At 40.7% G+C, this 17712-nt stretch overlaps 1 protein-coding gene across 1 annotated transcript in view; it reads right to left on the reverse strand.

Annotated features, from left to right (window-relative positions):
- Nucleotides 1-15304: 15304 nt before the first annotated feature.
- The window catches only part of LOC137286202 (RNA-binding protein 28-like), a 43440-nt gene continuing 41032 nt past the window's right edge, over nt 15305-17712 (reverse strand). Inside the window, exon 21 of the mRNA XM_067817918.1 lies at nt 15305-17259. Coding sequence (XP_067674019.1) covers nt 17119-17259 — 141 coding nt within the window. The 3' untranslated portion in view covers nt 15305-17118. The remainder of the gene's footprint in view (nt 17260-17712) is intronic.

Below are 17712 nucleotides of genomic sequence, written 5' to 3' on the forward strand. Positions count from 1 at the left end.
AGAATTGCGAACGTAATTACCTATACCGAACCCATCAACGTTCTAATTGGCATAATTAGCCAGGTACTGACCCCGTGACCCACATCTGCCGCTCTAGTTTGCCCGTGCAGCCCAAGTGCACGCTGTGCTATAAATAGACTACCAGTCTGCGGCGTGGCAAAGGTCCGATGGCTTATCGTTACGTGCTTTCTTGCTACTTACATGAAGTGGTCTCAAGAACAAAACAAACCAGCTTTCATCATACAGCTCGTCATATATTTGGCACAAACATGAAATGTTTTCATGGAATAAAAATATTCATGCTTAAACCTGAAAACCTTTCCCCGCCCCGTGTTTCTTTTCATTTGAAATTAACCTTGCGCTATTCGACACACAAAACAATGGTATATGTTTTTAACAAGATGTTTACACTGTTATTATGGTGAAATGATGTTAACATCCTCACCAGATGGGGAGAGACGCTGGGCGAGTAATCAACTTTACCTTGAAGTTGTTTTCCCCGTGCTTCCTGCTACGGTAACTGAGCCGCAGACCGCGAGCAGAGAGCAAGACTGCGGATGTTAGGTTTTGGGATTGTATGAAGTTCAAATCCATTCCGGCTTTACCAGGCTTACCACTCTCTGACTAGAACTGCAATACAGACAGGTGAATTGGCGTATGAGTGAATTCTTATTTGTTTATAGTTTAACTGAAGTTAACGTGATTTTGATACATAGAAAAAGAAATTCCGCTAACTCAGTGACCAATATGTTTGTGGCCGTCTCTAAACATTATGTTTGTTTGTGTGTTTGCCTATTGTTTAACGTCGCACTAAGCAGTATTCGTGCTGCTAGACGGAGATCTGTAAACCCTCGGGTTTGGATCATTCGTAACTACTCGTGTCATTCCGGCAAGCCCGATGGCATTCGTAACCACTCGTGTCATTCCGGCAAGCCGGATGGCGTCTCGTACTCCTCTCGTGGCCATGTTTACGACTAGATCCTGTATAAGCGCAAACGGGAATGGAGATGAAAACAGTCTAGTAGCATTATCAAGGAAAGATAACTCTGAATTTCCAAACATGTCTTTAAGAATATCCTGCATAGAACTTATGCAGGAGAAGGTGTTTAGTCACTCGTGCGATTAGGTGTCTGACTCTAAGAATTTAGGTTCGAATCCCGAGTGGTACTCAACCCAGCAAAAGTACTAGAATCGGTACTTTAAAAGTGTAATCCCACACCTAAAATATATTTCATACCAGTCTAAATAACCTTAGCCCCAGTGGTATTCGTTACACTCCTACACTGAGTCTTACAAAATCTAGTAGGAGTTCGCGTCAGGTAAGTTTTGAGCACCCTCAAATGCGAGACGACTAACGAATTTACCCAGTCAGACAACGGCTACTGTTTAGGGTTTGGTGGGAAATACAATATACACATGTCACTGACCATGATCTCTCAGCAACCGAAAATCCGCATATAACACTGACATATGACCTGCAGCATATATGCTTTTTGGTTTCTGTTGACATGGTTACCATTGGCAAATATTTCCGAAGCTGGCATCCTTGAATACTGCCCAATTCAAGACGCTATTTTCAGCGACTGTTTATTCACTGTTGTGGTGTGCTCTATGTGTATCACCCGGAAGCGATTTTAGGGAAAACATCATTCGGAACCGTTCGGGTACAAACCTTTGCGTGGGTGAAAGTTCAAAAGGTATGTGCGAATGTCAATGTCAATCTCAAAGGTTACCTGACGCGACCTCCTACTAGGGTTTGTCAGACCCAGTGTATGAGTGTAACGAATAACACTGAAGCTAAGTTTATTAGACTAGATGGAGTACTTCATAAGTGAATTGAGTATTCTTAGACAGTCGGTTCCTTGCTAAGAAAAAGTAAAGCTCGTTGTATATTTCGTTGCATCACGGGAATACAGTACAAAACTCCGAACATTGCTAAGCAGTGAAACCCTGTTTGTGTGCTACAATGCACAATCTATGCTAGTATGGGCGTTAATTCAAGAAACTGGAGGAATTCCAGCCGTTCGTGCTGGTTAGAGAATTTGGCATGTGATTTTAAAACCTCCTTTGAAGAATCTAACAAAATTAACCCTTTAAGCAACGCCATGAACACTACCAGAACCATACAGTAAGTACAGAATTAACTATACCCGTGAAATTGGCTACATCGTATGAAATCTTGTTCAGTTTACGTCAACGAAACGTACTGCCGTTTACTAATCCTTTTAATCCGCTGTCACAAAAAGCATAAGAGCTTACAAGATCCAGTATGTTTGACGTTTCAGACAGTACAAAAAGTTTTATACATCTTTCAACTATGTGTATGTGTGTGTGCGTGCGTGTGCGTGTGCGTGTGCGTGTGCGTGTGCGTGTGTGCAACCAATCAAAGTACTAAAAATTGGTAATAAAAGAAAGAGATGCACTACTTTGTCCCACCTGTCTACGCGATGCATTCCGCTGTGGCGAGTTACAGTACGTGAACTGAGTAAGCTAAAAACTAGGATCGTGGATCTGAATCCCGGTTGGGGCAGACAAATATCAGCACTGTACCTGCATGCGTGTATTCAGTAGATGTGTTTAAAGTCGGAGACCTGAATCGCACACCGAGATGGCAGGATGGCCTAGTGGTTCGCTTGTCACACCGAAGGCCCGGGTTCGATTGCCTACATGGGTACAGTGTGTGAAGCCCATTTCTGGTATCCCGCGTGTGCCGCGCCGTGATATTGATGGACTACTGCCAAAGGTGACGTAAACCTGAACTCACTCACTCAAATACATCTGCCTGCAGCAATATTAAGATGAGTCGATGCGATATAACTCAGCTCACACACCGCAGTTGTCCCCTACATGCAGCTTTGTGATGTATGTAAATCAGTTCAGCACTCATTCAGCAATCCCGACATCTGTAAACGGGGTTTTTGGCACTGACATAATTATATTCCAGTTTTAAGCATGGCTACGGCGTCAGCTATGTTGCAAATGTCATTTGGGCAATTTCTCAGTCAAAGGTGATTATACACCTTTCCGACATGTCCTCTGAAACCAGTGTTTAGGAAGATAGCATTTAAGAGAAATTAGTCTTGAAAAACTGGTCGCCCGATTTCCAAAGCGATATTATACTGACAAATGTCATTTTGGCCCCAAATCGGATAACCTGCATATGTTTCGTTTTTAAAGGTTCAACAGCTCGGCACAAATAAACTATATCTCAAGAGTGAGTGAGTACAGTCAGCACCAAAAGAGGATGGTCAGGAGGATGGTCAGGCACAACCTTTTTCAAGCATTGTCATGGTCTCCTGAGAACGTGCCGGCACAGGTAAAAAGAACGCGTTAAAGAAATACAAAACGATCTCATGTCAATAGGTTGTTTCTAATCTAGTCCCTGAACCACAATATTTCCTCTACAGCCTAGCCCTTCCTGCAATGCTAAAGCCCTAAATGAAACAAGTCTAGATCTCCCCGAATCTCCAAACTCACTGGGGGTCCTATTCAGTGGAATTATTTGTTACTATTAAAATTACTTATATTCAGGGACTAAGCGTACAGTCCTTGTACCCATTAATGCCTCTCCCCAGGCAGGGACCAACAAGTAGCATATTTTAATGTCTTGGTATTACGTGGCCGCGGATCAAACCCGCGACCTTCCGCTCTCCGGGCGGAAGCTCTATCCACTACACCACGGAAACTGAAGTGAAATTACCTTCGACACCAATGGGATTCTCCGCCAATCTGAAGCGGCCAAATTAGTCCGCTTTGATGGACGTGGCTTAATTTATAGCATTCATTTGAACAATCTTGAATTCCAATTACACAACGAAAATGTAGACATGATGATAATGAATTGGGCTAAAAACCTCAAGAATATATTACTGGACCACACAACTAATTATTGCCTAGTTTCTTGCTCCTGATCTCATCTGTTTAGTACGTCGGGGTCTGCTCACAGCATAAGCAACTAGATTTTATAGAAAATATCTAGTGTCGCTACATTTCTTTCATCTGTTGAACACGCGACCACCTGAAGCAGCGCAGCGGGTGGCCAGACGTCCTGTCGCCAGGTGGCGCTGTGAGGAACATTCTCCAACACCAGAAGTATATGTTCCCCGGAGCAGTCTGTTTGTTATCTTTACCAAAATACACCGAAATGTTTGCATCAAACATATCAACTATTATATCATTACACATCTCTACGAGTAGATATGCAAGAGGAATCAACCAGGTGCACAGTGGAATAATACCAGATGAGTCATTGAAATGAATCTGCCCAGATTAATATGGCCTCTACTCGTTGTGTTATTTCTGGTATATGTCCATCGCTTACTCGATATGTACATGTGAAACCTCCAATCCTGATGTCAGTCCTAATACATATAAGACCTCTAGTCATGGTGCTATTTCTGGTATATGTGAGTAAGTTTAGTTTTACGCCGCACTCAGCGATATTCCAGCTGTATGGCGGCAGTCTGTAGATAATCGAATCTAAACCAGACAATCCAGTGATTGGCAGCATGAGCATCGATCAGCGCAATTGGAACCGATGACATACGTCAAACAAGTCAGCGAGCCTGACCACTCGGTTCCGTTAGTCGCCTCACAAATAAGACCCGTACTCGTGGCGTATGTATAACGGTTGGCCTGGAACGCGCTCATGGCCTAAATTTCAAATTCCAGTGTCCACGTTAACGACTGCTACGTTTTCTACAGTCTGGAAATCCGATCATTATAATGGAACTACAGTGATATAGACTTTTCAGATATGATCTTGCATCGTACTACTGGATGCATTTGCTTGGACTTAAGACAGTCCACTATGAAGAAATCTTCAACAAAATAGAACACGGAGGCCCTTGCCTTGTTTGGTGGAGGTGTGAATTGCCTCACTGTTTTGAATGTTGCACGTAGTCAGGTTGGAAAAGGTGAACACTGTTTTCATCCATACAATTCGTTGCAAGAACCTTTCTAGATCAGCCTGCAACAGAGCTGTATTATTATGAGACATGTTGTAACTGAAGAAGTATTTTATCATATGTCAAAGTTTTCTAACCTAAGAACTGAAACTTTCTTCGTTGCCAAAAATGTATGTAATAACAGACTGTACTCTCTCCAGTGAAACGTCATTCTTCAGTCAGTCATCACCACTTCTGTGGATCATTTATTTCTGTTCGAGAAGACTAGACCAGTGTTCCGGGAGTCTTTAAGGCTCTTCCCGCCACCAGACAGCTCAGCGCCCTCTCTTTTCTTTGGAATAATACAGGGCATAGACGGCCATAGCTTCATAGACGGCCTCTGGAGTTTAGTCTTTCTGCAAATCTGATCTCAGATTTGTCCAGAGGTCACAGGCCTCTGTTTATTCTACCAATTTGTGACAAAGAGACGATTTGGTTTTTTGACTCTAGACGTTGTCAGATGACCCTCCTACCTGTGGCTGTGTGCGCTTGTGCAGAGGCTTAATTCGAAATTGACATATTGTTTTCGGTTTCAAAAACTAAATGATGATCGCTGTCGTATCACTGGACTTTCTGGCCCAGGAGTACTGCTGTTCAGTGTTCTGCAACATAAACCTTCTTCTCAATGCAAAGTGTATGTCTGTTTTCGGAAAAAGGTGTTGTCACTCGACCGGGTTTTGACGGATATAACCGGATAATTCCGCTGAAGTTTCGCATAGCGAAGTGCACACTTATTACACGGCCGCTGTCAAATCCGATAGTAGTTATATTTGTTTGTATAGAAACAATGCAATAGACTGCAATATGGAAGTTGTGCTACCGACGTGTCATCATTATAAACTCATTCCACGCTTTTTAGTCATGTAGATAGGAGGGCCTGGTATCGTAAAGCTGAATGTGCACGTAGTGTGATCATTGGTTCACAGTGCTCTACATAAAGTATTTATTAAACCGCGGGTGTTTGGGGAATTGGGAAATTGGCTTGGCTAGAGAGTTCCACAATACAAACACCTACTCAACACTAAACCTGAGTAAATAAACAACGAGTTTATTACAAATTCACGGCATCATTTGAGTACATAATCAGACAATAATAGAGTGGTTTACAAGTAATTATTAAAGCATGTTCATAATGTAATCAGGTGGAACACTTGTGGAATCGTTCCTCTATAAACCACAACGTTATGCAATAGAGCAATCTCTACACATCACCCCATGGGGTGTAGATACAATCTAGTCTACAGTATTATCAAACATCACCATGGTTCTGCTAGCTTAAGAACTACTGAACGTGGATTACGGAAGACTGGCTCCAGACTATGACAGATGTTCGTTGTCAGTTTGACCCCTGCCAGGTTTAAGAATGATTAACATGGACAGTTCGTGTGTAATATTTCCAGTTTTCAATAATATGTTATGTCACCCAACTGTCATAAAATATTTGTTAAACTTTGACCGTTTCCTTGATGATAGCATATACATGTACACTGTCGCCGCCAGTTTGAACTATACACACTCTCGTTCAGTACAAACTGGCATCATAAATAACCCAGACAATTATAACAACCCAATTACTTGACAAAATCAACCGTGGTGAGTGAGTGAGTGAGTGAGTGAGTGAGTTTAGTTTTAGGTCGCTTTTTACCAATATTCCAGCAATATCACATCGAAGGACACCAGAAAATGGGCTTCACACATTGTGCCCATGTGGGGAATCGAACCCGGGTCTTCGGCGTGACGAGCGAACGCTTTAACCACTAGGCTACACCACCACCCCTCAACCGTGGTGCCCTGGTTCTATGTACAAAGCCCCAAACAAATGGAGCCTGCAGAAATCAGGTCACTTAAAATGGACCCCTAGTCATCAGCAGATAATCGAGACTGGTCATTCTCTGGCATTGACTTTTATCTTTCACATATACTTTTTCGTCTGTTGCTCAAGTTTGCTTCAACACACATACCTATTTTCAGAGTATAGGTTACAAGAAACATTACAAGAAAGTCGAATAATCAGATGTATTTAAAGCTTGCTATTTTAAAGATGTTTATATATAATCAGGTATTTCTAAGCCGTACAGACATTATTCAGAGATCATGCAAATTATTTACACAAGAGGAACCCATAAACTCAAGGATCTTCCAGGCCTTCTGCACTCTGCTTATCTTGGCCATGATTGGCTTTCCAGCAACAACCGGGGATTCATATACATCTGAACTTTTAATGGGAAGGCATGGCATGTACACGACTAAGTTAATCTTGAAGGATATCTAGAGCGAAATTCGTACGGCATATATTGATAAAATTACGAGGATGGAGAGTTTAAAGAAATTAAGTCATTAAAAATACATTTACACTGTGGAGTGGTTCTAGCGGACTTGGTAGCATTCCAAAGATTGAAGACCCAGTGTGGTTCATGATTAAGGCTTCAGTCAACTATACACCTGGAAATTAATCAAGCAACACCCCAATTTTTTCTATTGGAGCAACTTTGAAGTGTTCTGACAATCAAAATATGCCGGGTTGATATAGTTTGACACTTTTTTATTCAACAGACGATCTCTGACAAACAACTTAAAGGGAAAAAGTATCAAGACTTTGCTTTATTGCAACGAAATCCAAATTCTTAAAACTGTCTTAAATTCATGAAAAAATGGACACAATTTACTATTCATCCACAGACGTTGTTGTCAGGTGTATTAACACAAATGTCACATGGAAAGAAAGAACAGTCATCTGAGAGTCTGCACACCGACTTTCATCAATATCTAGTGTGTCCTCCCTGCGCACGCACCACCGATTCCAGACGCCTCCTCATTCCTTGGATGAGTCTCCGGATCTGATTCTGGGGGATCCTGTTCCACTCCTCATGCAGGGCAGCCGTCAATTCGTTGAGATTATGGACTGGTGGGTCTCTCTGCCTCACACGACGGCCAATAAAGTCCCACAAATGTTCAATGGGGTTGAGGTCAGGGCTCATGGCAGGCCATGGAATTCTGTCAATTGCATTTTGCCGCAAAAAATCATTTACAGCATGCGCCCTGTGAGGTCTAGCATTGTCGTCCATAAATATGGGTCTCGTTGCCAGAGGATGGTTCTCAAAATGAGGTACCACAGCCCTGTCAAGAACCTCCTGTTGGTAACGAACACCGTTAAGGTTGCCACGGATGGTAATGATATCCAACTTGCAGTTCATGGAAATGCATCCCCATACCATAACGGAACCTCCCCCAAAGGCCACCGTCTCCTGGATGTTCCGTGGAGCCATTGCTGTGTTCCTCTGCCTCCAGACCCGAGTACGACCGTCCACCATGTGCAGCAAGAACCGGCTCTCATCTGAGAAATGGACCTTCCTCCAAGAGGCAATGTTCCAGTGCAAACGGTCATTACACCAGGCCAGTCGGGCTGCCTTATGGGCTGGAGACAGTCTGGGTCGCTTGATTGGCCTCCTTGCCCGGTATCCTGCAGCTTTCAGACGATTCCGAACAGTCCTGTTCGAGATGGGTCTCCCTGGAAGCCACTCCTGTCTCAACCGAGAGCTCGAGTCGAAGGACCTGCGCCGTACAAGTCTCAGTAAAGCTCTGTCCTCCCGGACTGTGGTCTTCCTGGGTCTACCTGGTCTAGGCAGGTCTTTAACTTCATTAGTGGCCCGGTATTTTTTCAAAAGTTTTGAAATTATGGAATGATGTCGTCCGATTTGAGTCCCGATTTGTCTTAGAGACATACCAGCATTCCTCATGCCGATTATTTGCCAACGAGTGGCCTCTGATAATTTCCTACGTGCCATGACATTGAAATGAATGAAAAACCGAATGCAATCGACAACCTGCGCTTGTAAACACCCCAGGGAAAAAGTGCATTTTTCGAAAGTTGAGGTTAAAGCAATGCACGTGCGCTGTGCAAGCTTCACGCGCGTCATATCAACCCATGAAAAGCTCATGCTGTATGTCAATACATCAAAATTGAATAATCAATCATCAAAATTACTTCGTTAAACTTTGTTAAGTTTTTATGTGTCTTTGAATTTGGTGTTGCTTAATTAATTTCCATATGTATATATTCCACCCTTTTGATGTGTGGTTAGATATGAACTGTTCTGGGACAGAGAATCCAGGGGTCGATATCATGAGCAACTATTCATAACGTAAGGTAAATCAAATTTAATGAAATCAAGTCAACGACTCTGTCCGCCTGGTCTATTCATCGCCTCTTACTAGCAACGTTGGTTTCTGGGGGTTATTTCTGACCTGGATTCGTTGAACCCGTTTTTGTCTCTAATCATACAAACCCGCTATCGCCTGGAATAATGTTAAACATTGTTCGCATCATACCTAGGATTCCAACTTTCAAATAGTAACAAGAGCCATTCTGCAGCAGCATGAAACAGAGCTGATTATCACGAGACGTGTTGTGAAATTGAAGTTCACATGAAACCTTTGATTAACAGCTTTCAAACAATAACATCCACAAAGTATATCTAACTTCATGAGAGGTGGAAAGGACTTGTGACGGCTGCTAAGTCAATTTTCTTTGCTAAAACAAATTTCAACAAATGTGACCAGAAGAAGTACTTGAGGAATAATTTAAATGTTTGCATTTTTACTTGCTTGCTTTATCAGTAAGAATGATGAATTTTGTGAAATAATGAAAAAATACTGCGAAAAATTCATTTCTTCAACCCGCAGTAGCCTTAAACATAGGAGAAATGCTTCCCGTAAATGTCTGACAACATCTTCAGAGCTAAAATGGGCCTTTAAGTAGTTCACTTCTTTACAACCCTTTGTACTTTACGGATTGGCAAAGATTTTGAAAATTGTTTTACAGAAATATTATTTTTGTTAGTTCTGTGGATAACCAACACGGTTGATCGGGAAACATGATCTGAAAACCAAGCTGTTTAACCGTTAAATCAAAGAGGCTAAAGTTGTTTCCTGAATCAAAAAGAGAGCACCTGTACGCCACATGTATGATGGGCCGGAATGCGTCTTCCAGACAAGCTGTCACTCTCTAACCACAGCAGGGGGTCCCCATTATGCCCGACGCATTTGTTCTAGATAAAATATTCACTTATGCGCGTTGACCCATTTAACGATAGGGGATTAAATTACAGTCTATTTCGGGCTAACAAAGTACACACTATAACTTCTCGATTATTATTTTTCTTTTACTTTCAGAAATTAAACATTTTAGTATATGTTCTGTTCGTGACAAAAATCATGGTCTCCAACGTGTCAAGAAAGCTTAAGGTGTCACTGAGAAGCTAAACTTCATGATGATGATGGTGGTGTATGTTCCTGGAACATCACTGACTTCGTTGAGGATTGCAGGACAACCTGTCTTGCGCCATTTCCGGCTACAGGCAAACTGCAGTCTAAGTAAACTTAGTCTAAGTGTATTTCGTTACACTCCACCACTGAGTCTTAACAAAACCTAGTAGAAGGTCGCGTCAGGTAAACTTTGAGCGACCAATGACCGTCCAGTCAAACGCGAGACGGTTAAATAGATTTAACCAATCAGACAACAGTTACTATTTAGGGATCGGAGGGACTTTCAAAATATTCAGGTCACTGACACAGATCTCTTCACAAACTTAAACTCCGCATATAACACAGTTATTCGACCTGCAGTATTTTCGCTTTGGGGTTTCTGCTGACATGGTTACCATTACCTAATATTTCCGCAAGATAACATCCTTGAAAATTGCCCCAAACACTATTTTCAGCGAATGTTTACTTACCGTTGTCATGGTTGCACGTACGCCGTGTGCATCACCCGGAAGCGAGCGTACGTAAAATAGCATTCGGAATCGTTCGGGTACGAACGTTTTCGAGATAAAAAGTTCAAAAGGTATGTGTGAATGTGCACTTTCGCGATTTTGTAATCTGTGTTCTGATTGGTCAATCTCAAAGGTTACCGCGACCTCCCACAAGTTAGACTCAGGAGAGTAACGAAAAGTACTGAGGATAAGTTTACTCATTTTCTTCCCACAGAGGCTACTTGTCATATCTCCCTACGTAGGAAGATGTGACAAGTAACCACTGTGGGAAGAGAATGAAGTTTACTTAGGCTGAGGCAAACTGTAGCGCAAATCGTGAAACTGTTCCAGATTATTTATCTTGTATCTTGTGGTTATTGTTAGAATTTTCGTAACATGTTTTGTAAGAAGACACACCAATTGCGCAAGTAGTTATTTTTGATGGAAATACAAAAAAACCAAAAAAAAACCAACAACAAACAAACAAAAAAAAACCCCAGTAAAATGTGGTCATACGCTGGGACAGACGCTGTCAGCTGGTATGTAATATGAAGTAAAATTAATGTTAGTATAATTATGCACAATGAATGGTAGATGGCATAAACACATGAAACCTCCCCCCTGACTAAAGTAACACCCAAGAGTCTGAGAACAGACAAAACATGCAATCTTCAAGCTATTATTCCATTGCTAATAAACTGACTTTATAGAAAAAACCCTCACAATTAGTCTCTCTTACATATTCTTATCTTGAGCTCTGGTTAATTCATTGTAATTTTTATTTGTTTGAATAATGTTATTTTTTCCCCAGGGCTTCTAGAGTCGGTTTAAAATTCCCTTCACTTGCATATACAAAGACTGGTCAGTTAATGTCTGCTGCGCAACCCATTTAACGCTACAGTTTGCCTGTGTTCCAATGAACTTGGTCCATTGTTGTACTCATACATAACCCTAAACCTGTGACCTAGATAGATTAAGTATCTACCACTTCTTGAATTTGGAATGGACTGAATGTTAACTTGTGCGTTTGCCATTTTGCAATGAGGGAACCATGTCTACATTCTTTATATACCGGCACAATGACAGAAATAATCATGAGAATAAGCTTCACTCAGTCTAGCTGACATAATTCGAGTTCACTCAATTTGTCAATAGATATCCAGTCCACTCAAAACAAGTCAGTACCTTGTAGTAAATGAGTTCGAACTCAGTCTGACAAACGCTCATGGCCGGCGTCCGGTCCTTTAGACTAAGAACTAGTCTCTGAAATGAACATATGAAAAAAAGTTCATAGTGAAAAAAGAATAACATAATGAAAAGGAACCCTGAGACTTTCCTCACTGAAGCTAAGGAAATCTAGACTTGCCACATTTTCTGGAACTGTGCCGGCTTTCTTGGATCTATTTGCATCAGCGTCTGTACTACCAATCTAGACTTACTTCTTTATAGGACAGAATTACTATAGGTGAACATGCTTATCATCCAGTACAGCCTTGGAGCAAGGATATTGCAAGATTACCTTTATCCAATGTCCAAATATTGGTGTTAACTAACACCTGGTCTATGAAATGGACATATTTTGGAGATAAAACTTCATAATCAGGGGTTAAAAAATTCCATCACCTGACGCCTGGGACAAGTCAGTTTTCATTTCTGGCAATCAAATAATCTTTACTTGTCTTACTTGTCTGTGGACTACCAGATAATTTCCACTTACGGTTTCAAACTGCAAATAATCTAGGATTTAATTTCATATCTGCTTATAATGAAGCTATTGAAGTTCGCAATGATAAAGCTGAGCTAGCAGAGAGTGAAATTATCACTCTTCAATAAATAGTCCAGTAAACACTAACATCACGCATTGTGTCATAAAATCAGGGCAAGTGGAAAATTAGTAAGGACAAGTAACTTTCTTGAAGTCTCTTGCCCTGTGGCGAGTGGCTTTTCAACTTATTTTTCAACCCTGATAATAAATAAAATAATATAATAATGAAAAGGAGCCCTGAGATTTTCTTCATTTCCTGAAACTGGAAATCTAGACTTGCCACATATTCTAGACTTGCACGGACATTTGTAGACATATTTGTTTCAGGCCTGTGCGACAAACTAGCGCTAACAAAACAAATAATATTATGAAATGGAGTCCTGAGACTTTCCTTATTTCTTATTTTCTGAAGCTAAAGAAATCTTGACTTGCCACATTTTCTAGACTTGCGTGGTCTTTCTTGGATATATACACTTTAGGGTCTGTACAACAGACTACCAAAGACTACATTCTCACAAAGTAGGATCCAGATAATTTTCTAACCATTGGAAGTTCTGAAGGTTTGGATGCATGTATTCAAGATTTTACTTTACTTAATTTAATTTACTAATGAAGCCCATTTCTGGTGTCGGCTGCTGTGTTCTTGCTGGAAAAGGCGCCGTAAAATTACACTCATTCAGGAACTTAATAAGCTCAGTATTAACCTTGATGAAAAGACATATTTGTTATACTTCTATCTGAAATGAAGTGACACTGATGTATAGCATTTCTGTGTTATTCTGTGTTATTCTGTGTTATTATCTCTTTTTCACTTCTACTACCTACTTGTCCACATCTGTTATCTCTAGTTGCAGGAATCTATACTATCTATGAACATACCAAGGAGGGGGTGTTTTAAGTTGGAGAAAATATGTGAATAAAATATGTTTAAAACAAACAAACTGATGCATTCAAATTTGTGTCTGTTCATGTGCTGCCTCAGCAGTAATATGCATGCCTAATGAACAAAAAGCAAGAGGAATAAGCGTTGCATTAGTTGACATGTGTGATGCCTACAGTGGATCAGTTCACAAATTTCTATTCTAAAACAAGAGTCATCAAAAGATGATATATCCCCCAGCCCCCATGTATTTGAAAGGACAAATCATCTCACAGTTACTTGATGTTTTCTTAGATTAAATTGGAATTGTTTCCATGGAAGTCATGAAAAATATAAATGCCATATATCTGTAAACAGCACCACTTCAAGATCTGTCTCATATATCTGCCAAGATTTGTTGAAAGATATCAAATGGTCTTCGAGTTGTACTCTGGAAACGAAGCCTATCCCTCCAATTTGAGACTAAGTCAGAATTGTTTCAATGGAAAACGGGAAAAATGAAAATGCCAAAGCATTGTAAATAGGAAAAGGCACCACTTTGTCGTCTGCCTCAAATATCTGCCAAATTTTACTGTAAGATATTAAATAGTTTTCGAGTTGTGCTCCGGAAACGAATTCCTCCACTGAAACCAAGAAAATAATACTTCACAAAAACCTGTAAGTACAAAAAGGCACCACTGTAGGCTCTGGCTGATGTATGCAACGGTTGAGACCATTTTGAGACTATGTCCAAAACATTTCCATGGACACCGAGAAAATAATAAATCACAATAACCTGTACATAACAAAAGCCACCACTTCAGCTTCTGATTGATATATCTACCAAGTTTTGCAGAAAAATATTGAAAGGTTTTTTAGTTCTGCTCTGGAAACGAAGCCCACCCCACCCTAAGACTAACACCAAAATGTTCCATGGAAAAACAAAAAAAATATAAATGCCAAAAATCTGTAAATAGCAAATGGCACAAGCATAGACTGAGATTACTATATCTATCAAGTTTGGTCTAAAAATATTGAACGGTTTCTGAGTTATGCTCCGGAAACCAAATGATTACGGACGGACAGGGGATGGACGGACAGACGAGGCGTCGACTATATATGTAATGCCAGGGGGATAAAAACACACATGTACACCATACAGAACACCTGCAACTTTGTTATAGTACCTTTTAGCACAAAAGTATTCAAACATCCATGGCAAGCTCGTTGAAATTTAATTTGTGTCGTGTTTCAACAAGAAATCATTCCAGTCATACTGAAATGAATTCCATGCAATTTATTGAAAGGCTGTTTTGTTGTCTAATGAGGGCAGTCTCTGTAAATAGCCTGATGTGTAGGTTTAGTATATCGCAATTTGGGGTGATACTCCAGCAATATCAGGGTGGGAGACACCACAGAAACTTCATACCATGTAAATATTGAAGACTGGCACACATAATCCAGTGATGGAAACAACAAACAATAAGCTATCTAGTGCAACGATACTCAAGCCACAAAGTATGGGTGAGTGAGTTAGTTAAATTTTAGTCTGCACTCACCAATATTCCAGCTTTACTGTGTAAATAACTGAGTCTGGGCCATCTACTCAAGTCAGCGAGCCTAACTACCGATCCTGCCTCTTACCACAAGCATGGGTTACTGCAGACAAACTCTAACCTGGGTCTTCACAGGTAGACCAAACCTGGAAGAATAGCATGCTGGTGCCAATGTTTGCTACCTTATCCACCTCAAGAGTAAGAATATTGCACAGACAAACCTAAAAATATAGCAATCCGGGCAAAGCAGGATTTGAACCATGATCACAGTTCTAGCATTTCCTACAGACAAAGCTCTGCACAGTAAAGCTGCTAGGAACAAGGAGTGTCATGACCCCCTCACACAATGGGAAACTATGTTGCCTTGGGACTAATTTATGATACCTGCCATCACCATCTGTTGAAGAACAAATAAACACCCATAACAAGGCATATACTTTATTCAAAGAGACCACAAAATGTCTACCATGCTTGTCAAGCACCTGTTTTACTCAACAAGAATGTAGAACAATTACATTTGTATGAGATAATAACTCACCGCTACATTAATGACCTTCAAGCTTTGTATAATCACAGGGTTCTTCCTCCAGGAAGAGTTGTTATCTTGTCATCTGCTTTTTAATGTCAGCTTAATGTATTTCTCAAATGATCGGCACCATGTATTGTTTAAACACTCAAAAAAAAAACCCCAGCAGACCTATTTCTTGATATTTCTTTAACAAGCTACTTCTGTATGGAGCACTAACTCGGCCCCGTGCCATTCCACACATACCTGGAACTGCTCCACCAAATGCTGCTCCAAGGAGTGATCACAGGGATATAACTGTCATAACACTTACTCTTTTCACAGACTTGCTTCAGTCCTTAAACTTTTGTTTCAGTGAGTGAGTTCAGTTATACGGTGCTCTTGGCAATATTCATTCAAGCAATGACACAATATCACACAAGAAATGTGGGAAATCGAATCCAGGTCATCTGTTTCAGGAACAAACACTTCCACCATTAGACTATCCCACTGCCCATAAACCATTAACAAAAAATGTAATCCTCTCTTGTAGCAGTCAGTAAAATCTATACTTCCAAACAGACACAGTAAGATCAAAACTGGCTAAGTGGTCTTGTAGGGAGAGTTTGACCGACGGTACCATTATACCGAAGAAACCGTATCTTGTTATCCTGTCTGGTGACTGACATTACGATAAGTGAGTGATTTTCAGCAATATTTCAGTAGTATCACAGCCGGGGGCACCAGAAATAGGCATCATGCTTGTATCCATGTGAGGAATAATTGTATCCTGGGTGCTATTGTACAAAGCAACTTCAGTGCTACACCAGTCGTTATCTATGTTAAGGTATGGGAGTTATGATCACCTTAGCACTAAGGTCGCTTTGTACAAGGGTGCCCTGGTTTTCATCGTGACAAGTGAATCCCACCACCTCCAAGGTTGGCTCCGATTCAGCATACAGTGTCTGAGAGGCATTGCTTTGTCAGACTGTGCTGTGGTGTCTCAATGGGCTAACACTTTAATACAGATATTTATCCTTTCACAAGAGGCCATAAACACATAAACATACGTACATGAAAGTCTCTGTTTAAGAGAAGCAGCCTTGAATGCCATATTAAACCCATTTCAGATACTACTGTCATGAATTTTGAAAGCATCACATTTACTTAAGGTCCTCAACATCAACATGACTATATCAAATCAAGATTTCATTATCTTGCTTCCTCTCCTTTCAATTTATGATGTTCAATAGCTCATTTAGCGTCATATCAGTTTACAATAGTAATAAATTTGCTACTGTCATATCAGCTTACAATTGTCAATTACCTCCAATATTGCAAAGTCATTAAATGAAATATTCTTATCATATTGAGTTATATTTATCTCTGTAGTGAACAGTTGAAAATCCATCTCCTTTTCATAAGATTGGGGTGGTGGGGGTAACCTAAAGATGAAAGGGTTCACTGGTCAAGTTATATTCTGCACGTGAGCACAATGTGTGGATCCCATTTCTGATGACACGGTCTGCCAAGATCAGATGAAACAGGGTCAGTCAAGAAAAGCTAAGATTGGTTGAACCAGGATCAGATGAGGTCAGTCATACCTAGGACTGCTGATATGAGCCAAACCATGGTCAGCTGAGATAAGATGAACCTGGGTCAGCGATCATCAGATGAACCGAAGTCAGTGATGACCAGATGAACCAGGGTGGGCTGAGTGAAGGTCGGCCATGATCAGGTGAACCACTTCTGCCTGACACGGGGCCCCGCTGCAGCCATCTTCTCTTTGTAGGACTGGACGAGTCGGTCAAAGCTGTCACTGCTGGGACCTTTATTTCCTTTCCTAGACTTCTTTTTCTTCTTCTTTGCTGGTTCCTGCGGAAAAATCGTAATGACTACAAGCTTAATTATATCTAGGTGTACAAAGAGCATCATCAATTGCTTGAACACTTTCTTGAATCAAATGCAATCAAATAACAACCTGTATAAGTAGGTTTGATGTAAATAATCTTTTACAAGCACAAGAAGGACAAAGCACATGTGAAACAAGAACTTATGCTCAACCTGAAACAAAATGCACTCTTTCTTAGTATTAACAAAATGAAGGTAGCTAGGGGTGACTTGTCAGGGCAGCAGTATTTATGAGATAAAATACATGATAACTATTACGAATTCATTTCCTTATTCACTTTGGTAACTAAGGTGGTGGAGTGAGCTCTTGTGAATACAGCTCAGGTCACTGTAATTAGATGGATGACTGTGTGACTCATGAAAATTTCTGGCACTTCAGTTTAGTTATGCCCCACAATGAAGCACATGTGATACATG

Source organism: Haliotis asinina, chromosome 6, assembly GCF_037392515.1.
Source record: "Haliotis asinina isolate JCU_RB_2024 chromosome 6, JCU_Hal_asi_v2, whole genome shotgun sequence".
Lineage (NCBI taxonomy): Eukaryota > Metazoa > Mollusca > Gastropoda > Lepetellida > Haliotidae > Haliotis > Haliotis asinina.